This window comes from Phoca vitulina, unplaced genomic scaffold, assembly GCF_004348235.1.
Source record: "Phoca vitulina isolate PV1807 unplaced genomic scaffold, GSC_HSeal_1.0 scaffold1, whole genome shotgun sequence".
Classification (NCBI taxonomy): domain Eukaryota; kingdom Metazoa; phylum Chordata; class Mammalia; order Carnivora; family Phocidae; genus Phoca; species Phoca vitulina.
The window spans coordinates 27809161-27822693 of NW_022589704.1; the positions used below are offsets into that span (position 1 = coordinate 27809161).

The 13533-nt window shown below is 40.3% G+C and overlaps 1 protein-coding gene across 2 annotated transcripts; it reads left to right on the forward strand.

Annotated features, from left to right (window-relative positions):
• The first annotated feature begins 10614 nt into the window (after positions 1-10614).
• Positions 10615-12553, forward strand: LOC116637936 (gamma-crystallin B). 2 transcript variants are annotated; one of them, XM_032413726.1, is made up of 3 exons: positions 10615-10642; positions 10740-10982; positions 12213-12553. In XM_032413726.1, the coding sequence occupies exons 1-3, from the start codon at positions 10634-10636 to the stop codon at positions 12486-12488; spliced, it is 528 nt and encodes a 175-aa protein (XP_032269617.1). In that variant the 5' UTR covers positions 10615-10633; the 3' UTR covers positions 12489-12553. The 2 variants fall into 2 exon arrangements, with proteins under 2 accessions (XP_032269617.1, XP_032269543.1); XM_032413652.1 differs by having other exon boundaries at positions 10634-10642; positions 10740-10988.
• The last annotated feature ends 980 nt before the right edge of the window (positions 12554-13533 follow it).

Below are 13533 nucleotides of genomic sequence, written 5' to 3' on the forward strand. Positions count from 1 at the left end.
AATGCAATAAATATACAAATTGTGCTCCTGGCACTAAGTGACTCTCGCTTATCTTTAAATTATCACTGAATTCTAATAAATGGTGACCCCTGGCAACTTACCTGACCCTGAAAGTCAGGTGTTTTGAATGTCTACTTACTTCCTGTTGGTCAGGCAACAGGATTCCTGAAGCCCCCACTCATGTCATGGGAAGGAGGGAGAAGCGCCGCGTCTGCTTCTACAACCCACAATCTGAGAAAGAGAGGAAAGGCAAATGGAAGGAAAACTATTAGACCCTACATAAAGTAGAAAACATAGAACGAGTTGAGGTTGGGATACCAAAGACAAGGGATTGCCAGAAAGATTAAGGCAGATGAAGTCTCAGATTAGTCAAGAAAAGCTGAGTGAAGAGAGGGGTTTTAAGCAGAATTCCCAAGGTAGAGAAGGTCAAACGTGCTTGATGAGTTCAGCGGGTAAGAAAAGTGTTAAAGTAAGCGTTGAAGGACCTGAGTTGTTATCTTACTTCTGCTAATTACTACTAATGTGTCCAACTTGGACTGGTTTTTAGGGACTTTCCCAGTTTTAGCACCAAAAGTCCTACACCCTGGAAAGCCCCTCAGTCTCAGGTAAACCAGGATGGTTGGTTCCCCTTCTTACTGGGTTTATCTCTTTGATCAAGTCATTTCTTATCCTCTCTGTGCCTAAATTACCTTATTGAAGACTATAGGTGGATGAAAAATTCCTGCTTCACTAAATCCCCAGATAATTATAATGAAATATAAGGAAAAATTGTGAACACATTTTGTTATTTTTAAATTATTACACAAATATAAATGTAGAAAATTTATGTGTTGCCAGTGTCCGCTCCAATTCAAGAGTACAATACAGTCATCTTTATTTTGGACTCCAATATGAATTTCTATCAAGACTCAATTACAGGGCACCTGGGTTACCCAGTTGGTTAAGCGTCTGCCTTCGGCTGAGGTCATAATCCTAGGGTCCTGGGATGGAGTCCGTCATTGGGCTCCCTGCTCAGCGGGGAGTTTGCTTCTCCTCTCCCAATCCTCTTCCCCCCTGCTCATCTCATGCTCTCCCACTCTCGCTCCTCAAATAAATGAATAAAATTTTTTTTAAAAAAAAAGACTCAATTACACACATGATGTAATGGGCACTGGGTATTATATAAGACTGATGAGTCACTGAACTCTACCTCTGAAACTAATAATATACTATATGTTAATTGATTGAATTTAAATTTTAAAAAAAAGACTCGATTACACAGGGTGAAGTATTAATATTTACTCTGCTGCATACCTCTGGAGTTTCTTTCCACTATAGTAAAGCTGCTCTCCCAGAATGCTAATTCTCTTTCCAAATTTATATAAGCAAAAATAGTGCCCTGTCCCAGTTAACTGCCTTGTCAAAACTGATTTTAAAATTCACATGGAATTACAAGGGACCCAGAATAGCCAAAACAATCTTGAGAAAGAAGAACAAAGTAGGAGTACTTCTCAATTTCAGAACTTACCACAAAACAACAGTAATGAAGACAGTGAGGTCCTGGCATCAGGTAGACATGGAGATAAATGAAATAGACTTGAGAGTCCAGAAATTAACCCATGAGCCAACTGAGTTTTGACAAGGATTCTAAGACAATTTGATGGGGAAAGAATAACTTCTCAACAAATGGTGCTGAAACTACTGGACAACCTCATGCAAAAGGATGAAGGTAGCCCCCTATTTCACACCATATATAAAAATCAACTCAAAAAAATCAAAGACTTAAATGTAAAAACTCAAGCCATAAAACTTGGAAGAAAACACAAGCATACATCTTTATGATCTTTTATTAGGCAATGATTTCTTAAATATGAAAGCACAAACAAAAACAACAAAATAAATTGGACTTAAAACTAAAATCTTTTATGAATCAAGGACATTATCAAGAAAGTGAACGTAGCAACTTCTTACTAGACACATATCTCTGGAGACAAGGGAAACAAAAGCAAAAATGAATTATTGGGACTTCCTCAAGATAAAAAGTTTCTGCATAGTGAAGGAAGTAATCAATAAAACTAAAAGGCACCCTACAGAATGAGAGATGTTTGCAAATGACATACTGGATAAAGGGCTAGTATCCAAAATCTATAAAGAACGTATCAAACCCAACACCCAAAAAATAAATAATCCAGTTAAGAAATGGGCATGAACAGACATTTCTCCAAAGAAGACATACAAAAATGGATAACAGACACATGAAAAAATGCTCAACATCACTCAGCATCAGGGAAATACAAATCAAAACCACAATAAGATACCACCTCACACCTGTCAGAATGGCTAAAATTAACAAGTCAGGAAATGACAGATGTTGGCGAGGATGTGGAGGAAGGGGAACCCTCTTACACTGTTGGTGGGAATGCAAGCTGGTGCAGCCACTCTGGAAAACAGTATGGAGGTTCCTCAAAAAGTTAAAAAATAGAACTACCCTATGACCCAGCAATTGCACTACTAGGTATTTATCCAAAGGATACAAAAATACTGATTTGGAGGGGCACATGCACCCCAATGTTTATAGCAGCATTATCAACAATAGCCAAATTATGGGAAGAGCCCAAATGTCCATCAACCAATGAATGGATAAATAAGATATGGTATGTATATACAATGGACTATTACTCAGCCATCAAAAAGAATAAAATTTTGCCATTTGCAATGACATGGATGGAACTAGAGGGTATTATGCTAAGTGAAAAAAGTCAGTCAGAGAAAGACAAATACCATATGATTTCACCTATGTGTGGAATTTAAGAAACAAAACAGATGAACATAGGGGAAGGGAAGGAAAAATAAAATTAGATAAAAAGAGAGAGGGAGGCAAACCATAAGAGACTCTTAACTATAGAGAATAAACTGAGGGTTGCTGGAGGGAAGGTGGGTAAGGGGATGGGCTAAATAGGTAATGAGTATTAAGGAAGGCATTTGTTGCTGTGAGCACTGGGTGTAAGTGATGAATCACTAAATTCTACTCCTTAAACCAATACTACACTATATCTTAACTAACCTGAATTTAAATAAAATCTTGGGAGAAAAACAAAAAATAATAAATAAGATAAATAAAAAATAATTTTTATAAAAAAGAAAGAAAGTGAAAAGACAGCCTATAGAATGGGAAAAAATATTTACATACCATAGATCAGGTAAGAGTCGAATATCCAGAATATACATAAAACAACTCTTAAACTAAATAACACAAAGACAAACAATACAATTAAAAGATGGGCAAAAGACTTAAATATATATCTTTCTGAAGAAGATATACAAATGGCCAATAAGCAAATGAAAAGATGTTCAACATCATTAGTCCTTAGAGAAATTCAGATCAAAACCACAATGGGATACCACTTAATACCCACTAGGATAGTTATAATAGGGGGGAAGCCCCAGAAAATAACAAATATTGGTAAGGATGTAGAGAGATTGGAACTCTCATAAATTGCTGGTGGGAATGTAAAATGGTGCAGTCGCTATGGAAAATAGTTTAGCAGTTACTTAGTTAAACATAGAGTTATCATATGACTCAGCAATTCTACTTCTAAATACATATTCAAAAGAATTGAAAGGAGTGTTCAAACACAAACTTATCCATGAGTGTTTATAGTAGCACTATTCATAATAGCCGAAAGGTGAAAACAACCCAAAAGTCTATCAATGGATGATTGCATCAATAAAAAGTGATATATCCATATTATGGAATACTCTTTGGCCATAAAAAGGAGTGAAATACTGATACGTGCTATAACATGGATGAATCTTAAAAACATTATGCAAAGTGAAAGAAGCCAGTCACTAAAGCATGTATATTATAAGATTCCATTGATACGAAATATCCAGAATAGGCAAGTCTACAGAGACAGTAAGTCGATTAGTGGTTGCTTAAGGCTGGGAGGAATCGGTGGGTAACGGAATGAAACTAAAAAGCACAGGATTTCTCATTGTGGTGACGAGCATGTTCTAAAATTGATTGTAGCAATGGTTGTACATATCTATGAACATACTAAAACAATTAATTACATACTTTAAATTGGTCAACTGTATGGTATGTGAATTATATCTCAATAAAGATCTTTTAAAAAACTAATGCTCTGGGGTGCCTGGCTCAGTCAGTACAGCATGAGACTCTTGATCTCAGGGTTGTGAGTTTGAGCCCCATGTTGGGTATAGAGATTATTAAAAAAAAGAAAGGAAGGGGGGGAAGGAAGGAAGGAAGGAAGGAAGGAAGGAAGGAAGGAAGGAAGGAAGGAAGGAAGGAAGGAAGGAAGGAAGGAAAGAAAGAAAAGAATAAATGGAATCTTTTAAAAATAATATTCTGTACAGAAACTTAAGTAATGAAGATTCTTTTAAAATAAGAGTCCTTGTGGAAGGAACTTACAGGATAAATTATAAATATAAGATACACATATTATTGAGATGCCCGGGTGGCTCAGTCAGTTAAGTGTCTGCCTTTGGCTCGGGTCATGGTCCCAGGGTCCTGGGATCGAGTCTCATATCAGGCTCCTTGCTCAGCGAGGAGCCTGCTTCTCCCTCTGCCTGCTGCACCCCCTGCTTGTGCTCTCTCTCTCACCCTCTCTCTCTCTGACAAATACATAAATAAAATCTTTTTAAAAAAAGATACACATATTATTAAAATGCTGTGGCTCTTATCAATTCCAAATGTGCAGAAGATTTGAGGTTTTGTTGCTAACCTAGCTAAATCATCACGCGTTGTCCTCTAGTTTGGTGACTAATGACATACGAGCTCTGTTTTAACAAAAAATGAAAAATCAGGTGACATGTCTCAGCAAAAATAATTTTGTTAACTTAGGATTTGGTTTTGTTTAAATGTGGTGAACTTAGAGACTTAGAAAACAGCATTTGATCTCACAAAGCTTAATATGCCACAAATTTTCCTCTCTATAAAATAAAGGGTCTGGACAAAATGAGCTCCATGTTTCCTTCCAGCTCTGATACTTTAAGACTCTATTAGGTTTCAAAGTGGGGTATCTCAGTGGTTAGCAATGCAGGCTTTGAGCTCCATAGACTTGGTTCTTGGCTTGACCACCTAATGGCCAGGTGACCTTGAGCAAGTTACTTACCCGCCTGAGCCTCAGTTTTCCCACCTGCATGATCTTATGAGGAATAAATGAGCTACCTCCTGAAAAGAAGCTAGCATATGGCAGAGGCTCAGTAAGTAGTAGTCATCCCTCCATCAGTTGGGTCTAATTGTGCTATATATATGGACTTTATAAGGAAAACGTGTCAGAATAAATTAGTTGTTTTCTAGAAAATTTCTTTAAGTAAAGAAAATGTGAACATCTTCAATGTCCCTTTGACAGTCACCCATTACCACTGTCTTAGAAGTCTATACTCATATAAGTGAAGGGATTATAGAGCCTTTTATAGTCAGTTAATGCTGATTTCTTCAGCCTGACAGCAATCAGTCAATTGAAGAGTCCACTAAAATTTACTGGAACTCCTGTTAAAGACAAAGATTCTCAGGGTTGATAGGGACACCACAGGCTAGTTGGATGCTAGGCCTTTTGTAAATTAAAAGAAAAGTTTGACATTGAGAAGTTTATAATTTAGGGAAGATATAAGATAAGCACACCTAGAAAGGTAACATCTAAAACAAGCCATTGTTATATGCAGAGGCAATTAGTTTAGGCTTTGGAGGCCGACACACCTGAGTTCAATTCCCAGTTCCTCCATTTACTAGCTATGTCTACATTTTTGGATTTGTTTCCCTATAGTGATGAGTACTATGATTAGACTTGGGCAGTCAGGGATCTTGGCCTGAACTGGGTGCCTGAGAGAGTCTTACTCTAGCCTCCACCAGCGGCAATCTTCCCCACAGGACAGGAATCTGTGGAACCTTGGGGACAAACCCACATTTCTTCTAGACCACACTCCTTTTACCTGAAACTCCAGAATTCCCTCTATATAGATCCTTGTTTCCAAGACCTAAAAGAAAGTCTTTACCGGGCCTATCCTCCCAAGGACACTGGTAGTCAAAAGGCAGCAGTTTGTGGGAAGCAAAGGGGGGCAAGGAGCATGTGGATAGAGTGTGGACATGAGAGGGAGTGAAAAGAGAGGAGGGAAGAGGTAAAGGGGGCTCTATTTATGCTCTTGCCCCAAATCTCACAAACATTTGTGGAAGTTCCCATAATAATTGTGCTGTGTTGACTACATGATGTACTTTGTACATAATTTCTTGTACAATGTCTGGAACATACCAGACACTCTTTATACAGTAGGCTATTTATTATTAACTCTTATTGTTTTCATCATCGTGAGTCAAGTGAGTGCTATAATGTTTGCTGCAGTTTCAATCCTAACTGCTTAAATGAAAGTAGACATGGCTTCCCTCAGCAGGGTCAAGTCAATGACGCGCTGATGAACTCAAGAGATTTCACTTGGGAGTGGTTACCAGCGAGTCAGGAAAGAAGTCTGCAAATGCTTCAGGAAAAGCCAGCTTGTAAACTAAAACATTTGTGGTGGGAGGGGAGAAAGGTAATGAACTATTTCCACTCAGGCTCCTAACAGGCCTCAGGCAACTATAATGGCTCCTAAATGAATGATTTTGTTTTTAGAAGAAGCCAGAGTTATATTAGAACCATTCAAATATTTTGATCTACAAGTTTATTTAACCATGAGCTCCTAGAGGACCTTAAACAGCTTTCTAAATTTTTGTTCTGATTTAAATAAGGCCAGTTCTTCCAAAGGGAGTATTGCAGTTATTAAAAACAAAACAAAACAAAAAAAAAGTGTATATAACTTTACAGTTAAACTTGGTGTTCAAATACTTCTGATAAAAGGCTCAGTGGCTTCAGTCCCTTAACCTCCCACATAATTAGACTGGGCTGTTGGCTGATAATACAAAGAGACATAACAAAGCCTGTCTTGCAGCATCCAGGACCTAAAGTCTCATTCCATTGATCCATCCATCTTCTAAAGTACAAGGAGCCCCCACACTCAGTAGGGAGTCTGCTTCTCCCCCTCTGCCTCTGCCCCTCCCCTGCTCTCTCTCTCTCTCTCTCTCTTTCAAATAAATAAATAAATAAATCTTTTAAAAAGTATAATATAAAAAACTACAAGGAAATAGCTAAGAACCTTCTTTATTATTTTCCTTCACAAAAATGTTGCCTACCACTTTTCTTTCTTTTTTGTTCTCGCTGAGGCCCACTCCCCATCTCTCTCCCTTAGCCACTTAGAGACTTTAACAGCATAGCCCTGGTGGTGCTCTAACACCTCCCCACCTCACAGGAAGACCGTGCTGCTGTTGGCCCATGCCAGCCTGGGTTTCTGGGCCATTTTTACCTCCCTTCAAGTCCCCCCAGGTCAGCAAGGACAGACAAAAGCAGAGGGCATCAGAACCAGAGAGAGTGGTAGCTGAGTGAGTGGGAGAAAGTGGCTTCTGTGTCTCTGAACATCCACATGGGTGACCTCATGTGGGAGAGTTCTCGTTCTCCAAAATAGAATTAGAATCATTGCTTTTTCCTGTTCTTCATGTTTACAGAGCTCTATTTATCCACCTACTTAACTAATAAATCGTGATGGGAGATAAAGAAGTGTGACGTGGCCCCTACTCTTGAGTTCCTAACCTGGCTGAGGACAAGGAAAAGAAGAAATTCTATGAGAAAGGCAGAGCAGCAGTGCTAAGCTAGGTGGTGATAAAGTGGGGTAGATGCTCAGAGAAGGGAGAGCCAAGCAAAAGCTGGTCTGAAGAGATGACCTAGACGAGGGACACAGGCTGCCTAGACTGGGTGGGATTTGATGAGCTTCTGAGAAGGGAAGGTGTTCTGGTATCAAGGAATGAGTCCCTTCCCTCAGCCCAGATCCTCACAGACATCTTGCATTTAGAAGGCAAATGGGAGCACATGCTCCCTAGTCAGCCCTCCCGGGCTGCCATGATTTAAAACAAACGTTCCCACAGTTTTCAGTGTGAATTATGTCTATTCCTATTATTTCTCTACTTAAACATAATAAAGTTTAATCAAATAATGAGAGCAGGGACACTTCTTCTGACTTGTCCTTTATATATCAACTTCCCTCTTCCACACTGCTTCAAAGACCTCCAAAGCACTTTAACAGCTATAATGTAATGAAGAATAAAAGTCAAACACATTAAAAAGACTGCATTGGTGATATAGAAATGAGAAAAAAGGCACAATTCTACTGTCAGCCAAATCAGGCCTAAATCATCTGATGGATAGGAAATGCGCACACATATACACATAAGCATGCATACCTGAGCCTCTGCTATGCTGATGATGAGTCTTGCTTCTGCAGCTGCAGTTCACTAGCGTGGATGGGTGTAGAACAGAGTCTTGTCAATGAACTCATGATAATGTGTTCTTGGGGGAACGTCCCTTACCATAGGCATGTTCATTGCAGATTACCTCCTATGCGCACAGCAGTGACCACTCCAACCTGCAGTCCTGCCTTAGCTGTGGCAACTTGGCACATGCAAGTGGACAGCAAGAGCTGCATGTGCTGGGCTGGGGCATCTGCCACCGGCAGTGGGTGAACTTCAAGGACTCTATCTGCTCTGATTGCACAGCCCTCACTATGTTATTCCTCTTCTTGGCATCTTGCTTCAAGATCACACACAAATGGTAGTTATCATTTGATTGTGAAATCAAAATTACCAAACAGGAGATCTTTGCTAAATTAGACCAAAGCATTTCAATATATGATATTATCCATAGATCGCATTTAGTCTCCATACAATAAGCAAAAGTGTAGACACTATGGGGTCGAAACCCAGAAACACATTCATATTTATTTTTGATCAATGTACCATGAAATTCTATCAATATTATCATCTTTAGCACTTATTAAAATATGAATGATATGATATTTTTTACCACTGGTATTACTTTACAATTTATCATGCACTTTTGAGTTCATTATCGCATTTGATTTTCGTCACCACTCCTATTTTATAAATGGGGAAACTGAAGCCTAGGAAGTCATTTTCCCAAGATGTCACAAACAGTAACGGAAACTGCAAAAGTGCCTGCGAATGTGTGTAGGCATGGATACCTGAATGTGTTCTCCACAAATGATGCCTATTCAACAATATCATGGTGTTTATAAGTACTAGGAAGAAAAATAACTTTAGAGGAAGCACTGTGAAAGCAAGGCATGGGACAGGCAGGGTAGGTGGTCACAGTTAGTGTCACTTGCTAGTGCTTACTCCTCCACCAACCAGTGGTACAGTTCCTGAAAGTACCACTCACCCCCCTACCCGACCCAGTACAGGTCCCTGATGGGCTGACATTGGAAGCTGGCTAGACAACTGAGAAGTCTGAGTATAGGCCTCTGACCCAAGGCCTTAGGTGGTAAGCCTATTACATATTAACATAAATAACATATTTTTATGAATAATAACTGTATTTTCCAAAGCAAAAACAATTAACAAAAAGATTGGAATTGTTTTATGTTTTTACAAGTCTCTTTAATGTCCTACAGCCTCTGGAAAAACTCCACTGTACACCTGTAAAAGAATAAGAGTGAAAAGGGTCAGTAACATCTTAGTATTGTTATGAAAACTGTTTTGATCTTATGAACCTCTTGAAAGTGTCTCAGGGACTTCAGGGGTCCCCATACCACACTGTGAAATTCATACAATCAAGAGGCTCTGTCATCTGGCTTGGGTGCTCTCCAGCATCTCAAAAGTCTAAGGAAGTAGCTGTTGGTATTTTGAGGGTTTCTACATTACTCCTCACACTAACTCAAACCACCCTTATCAAGTGGGCAAGAGTCTGTAATGGTGATGAGGAAGAAAGATCTTAAGATGTTGAAGGAGGGCAGGGACAAAAAAGAGCAAGCAGTATTCTGGGCAGCCACCAGCAGAAGGAAGGATTGAGGCTCTCGGGGAGTTGTGAGGGAGGGGAGGAAGGCCTTCGCTGTCTGCTTTCTTTCAGGTCAAAGCCAAGTATTGAGGGTCTACTATGTGCCAACCCTCTGCTCTAGGCGCAGAGGCAGAAAGGAATAAGAGAGAATTCCCAGCCTCCAGGAGCCTACAAATTTCCAGTCAAGTAACAATTTTACTCAAGATAGACCCCAAAATAACAACGATGACCACACAATCTTGAATTTGAACTAAGCTTTTTGCTTTCTAAAGCACTTTCACAGATTATTTCACTTGCTTCTCTCTTCCTTAAGATTCCTTATTATTTAAATTCTGATTTTTAATAAAAGTTAAAAAAAAAAACACCAGTCTTAAAGCAGAATACATTACTTAGTTTAATTACCTTTGAGGAGTCAATTAAGCAGAGTAGGTGACAAAATAAAAGCACGGGGATAGAATTTCGCTCATCATCTTGCTCAACTAAAAGAGTAAAGACTCTTTTCATTTTGGTGGCAACAACAGTTTTAGTGAATCAGAACAACCCGAACCTACCAGAAAGAATGAGAGTAAACCATTCAGCTAACCCCAATGACCAGGGGGAGGAGGAGCGGGGAGCTGGCAAATCCCCTTACTCACCGAAATGGGCCCCTTTTGTGTGATTTCCTGCGGAGGCAGCAGTCAGGGCTGCTATATATACAGCGGCACTCCCCCTCGTCCCACACAGCACCCAGCCAACACCTCCTGCTCGCTTGCTCCAAAATGGGGAAGGTAAGTGCCGGGTACCTGAGGCTCAGGATTGGCCCTGGTGCAGCCTCTTCAGCAGGGGGGCCAATCGCCTCATGCTCCCACATCTTCCATTTTGCAGATCACCTTCTACGAGGACCGCGGCTTCCAGGGCCGCTGCTACGAGTGCAGCAGTGACCACCCGAACCTGCAGCCCTACTTCAGCCGCTGCAACTCCATCCGCGTGGACAGCGGCTGCTGGATGCTGTATGAGCGCCCCAACTACCAGGGCCACCAGTACTTCCTGCGACGTGGGGACTACCCCGACTACCAGCAGTGGCTGGGCTTCAGCGACTCCATCCGCTCCTGCCACCTCATCCCCCAGGTGAGTGTGCCTCTGTCCTCGTCTCTGGTCTCTTCGGAAGTGAAAGCCATGAACAGATATCATTCTTCCACCAAATCATTCCAACCAGAGAGCAGAAAACTGAGACTGAGCCTACAGCCTGCAGTCCATTCCAGAAGGAGGTCTCAGATGGGGAGCCATTCTTCATGAGCTCTGTGGTGCTTGCATTTTTACTCACATGCTCCCAGATGTTTATATTTTAAAATGTAACTACAAAAATTAAAAAGCCAAAGACTAATTGAGAAAAAGCAGGACAGAGGGAAAACAGAAGTTGCCATGTGTTTAAGATAGAGCTTACTAAAGTCGTTATTCCAAGTGGTATCCACTCAGAAATAATATATCAAAACTTCTAGATACAATCTGGGTCTACTTAATTGATAAAAATACGCTTGCTTGCTTTGGCTCACTTTTCTATTGTCTTCTGGTTTTTATTCTAATTTCATGGTCAGTATCTATTAGCTCCCTTAGAGGTATATATTAGAGGAAAGGCCAACTCCAAAATGAAAGTTTGAGAATCAGTATTTCCTAGAGAGTAATTTGCCCAGTTCTCAGAAGAATGTGCTGGAGTGTGGGAGGCATGGGGTAGAGTGTCATCCAAACAGAGCTCAATGGAGATGATTTTTGCTGCTGAGGGAAATGAAGATGGTGAGCGACTAGACCAGAAAGGAAGCTTAAGGGTCAGATAGGTTGAAATCTGAAGTGACACTGAGGCAATAAAAACAGAGACAAAGAAAATGTGTCATCTTCTTTTTTACAAGAGCCCAATAATCTTATGTTCTATGGTGTACGCAAAACCAAAACATTGGTCTTAGAGAAAATAGCCAAATGTTGATTCCTTTTTAACCAGAGTACTATATCAAATGGGACTTTGCTTTCTGATGACTTACACTTTTCTTCCGAGAAGGACCTTCTCTAATAACATGGTCAATCTTATTTGAGACCAACCTTGGCTGCCAAGGACAGAGCCGGGTGGATAGCACTGAAGGGCTGCCAAGGTCTGTCCCTAGCATTGCCTAGAAATCATTAGAGGCCCAGAAGGGCGGGGGTAATGGGGGCAGGAAGGCTCTTTAACACTGCAATGTGATTGTTCTGGAAGCAAAGCCAGACTCCAGGAACTTCTGGTCTGGTGGGGCCAGGGAGATGTAGGGGCTAGAACTTTAATTTCTCTCCATTTGTGTTCATTTATCTTTTCTTTTCTGTCTGTCCCCTCAGCACTCCGGCACGTTCAGAATGAGGATCTACGAGCGAGATGACTTCAGAGGACAAATGTCAGAGATCACAGATGATTGTCTCTCTCTTCAGGACCGCTTCCATCTCAATGAAATCCACTCCCTCAATGTGCTGGAGGGCTGCTGGGTCCTTTATGAGATGCCCAGCTATAGGGGAAGGCAGTACCTGCTGAGGCCCGGGGAGTATAGGAGATACCTTGACTGGGGGGCCATGAACGCCAAAGTTGGTTCTTTCAGACGAGTAATGGATTTTTACTAAAGTATTTATGTTCTCCACTTTTCTCTTTTAGAATCCAATAAAATATTTAGCTTGTGTTTCTTGCACTACAGAGTCCTGCTTTTTTTTTTAATCTATTAAGCCTTCGTAAGCAATAATGGCACTTAGCCCAACATAATGACAAACGTTTTCATGATGGGAAATGATGTCTTATAAGGGGGACAAAGTAAAGGATATCATTGCCAGCATTCTTTTAAAGACTAAACCATGTAGACTCAAGTTTCAATTCAGTTGGGCTAAAGACATTTATGGTTAGTCTTAAAAGCATAAATTTGCAGCTACAATGTTAAATTAGTACTTATTGTAACATCTCAAGTTATCCTTGTAGGTTATCTCCACCATCTTTTCTATATAGTCCAAATCCTACCAAATGAGGAAAGTCATCTCAGCATCTAGACCCTTCCTTTAGCTTCAAAAACAAATGAACAAACCGGTCACCCTCCCCTCTTGCATTCTTTATCCTTCTAACGGCTGCCAATTCCATGTCAATACCTCATTCCTCCAGGAGATTTTCAGTCCAAATAGGATTCACTTTCTCTTTTATAGAAGAATTTCAGGATTTCTACCAAAAACCATATGCACATAGGGAAACTCAGGCTCCTATCTCTTTAATAGGAAGTAAAGAATTATGACTATACCTGGAAAGCAATACTAAATAGAGAACAAGGAATTGACATTTTCTGGAGATGTTTGTTTGACTGTATATGTGTTTCCTTTGGGGATGTTTATCTTCCAGGAGCAAAGTTCGAATCCAAGTCCCATGTTCTAAGGCACTTTGTTTGTTGTAGGTAAAGCCAGATTTGAATCCAGCAGCCAGGACAGAGGGGAAACAAGATCAGTTCCATGACTAAGAGAGTCCATGAGACAAATAAATTAATTATCCAAGACTAGCCTAACTGCTCCCAGAACTGAAACCTCAAAGAAAGTCTTCATGTAGGTCCTAGTAAAAAGGGTACTGAGCAAACAACATCCCTAATAGCACGCAGTAATTAAATATGGTTCTTCGGTCTGTTTCTTACAAAGTTTG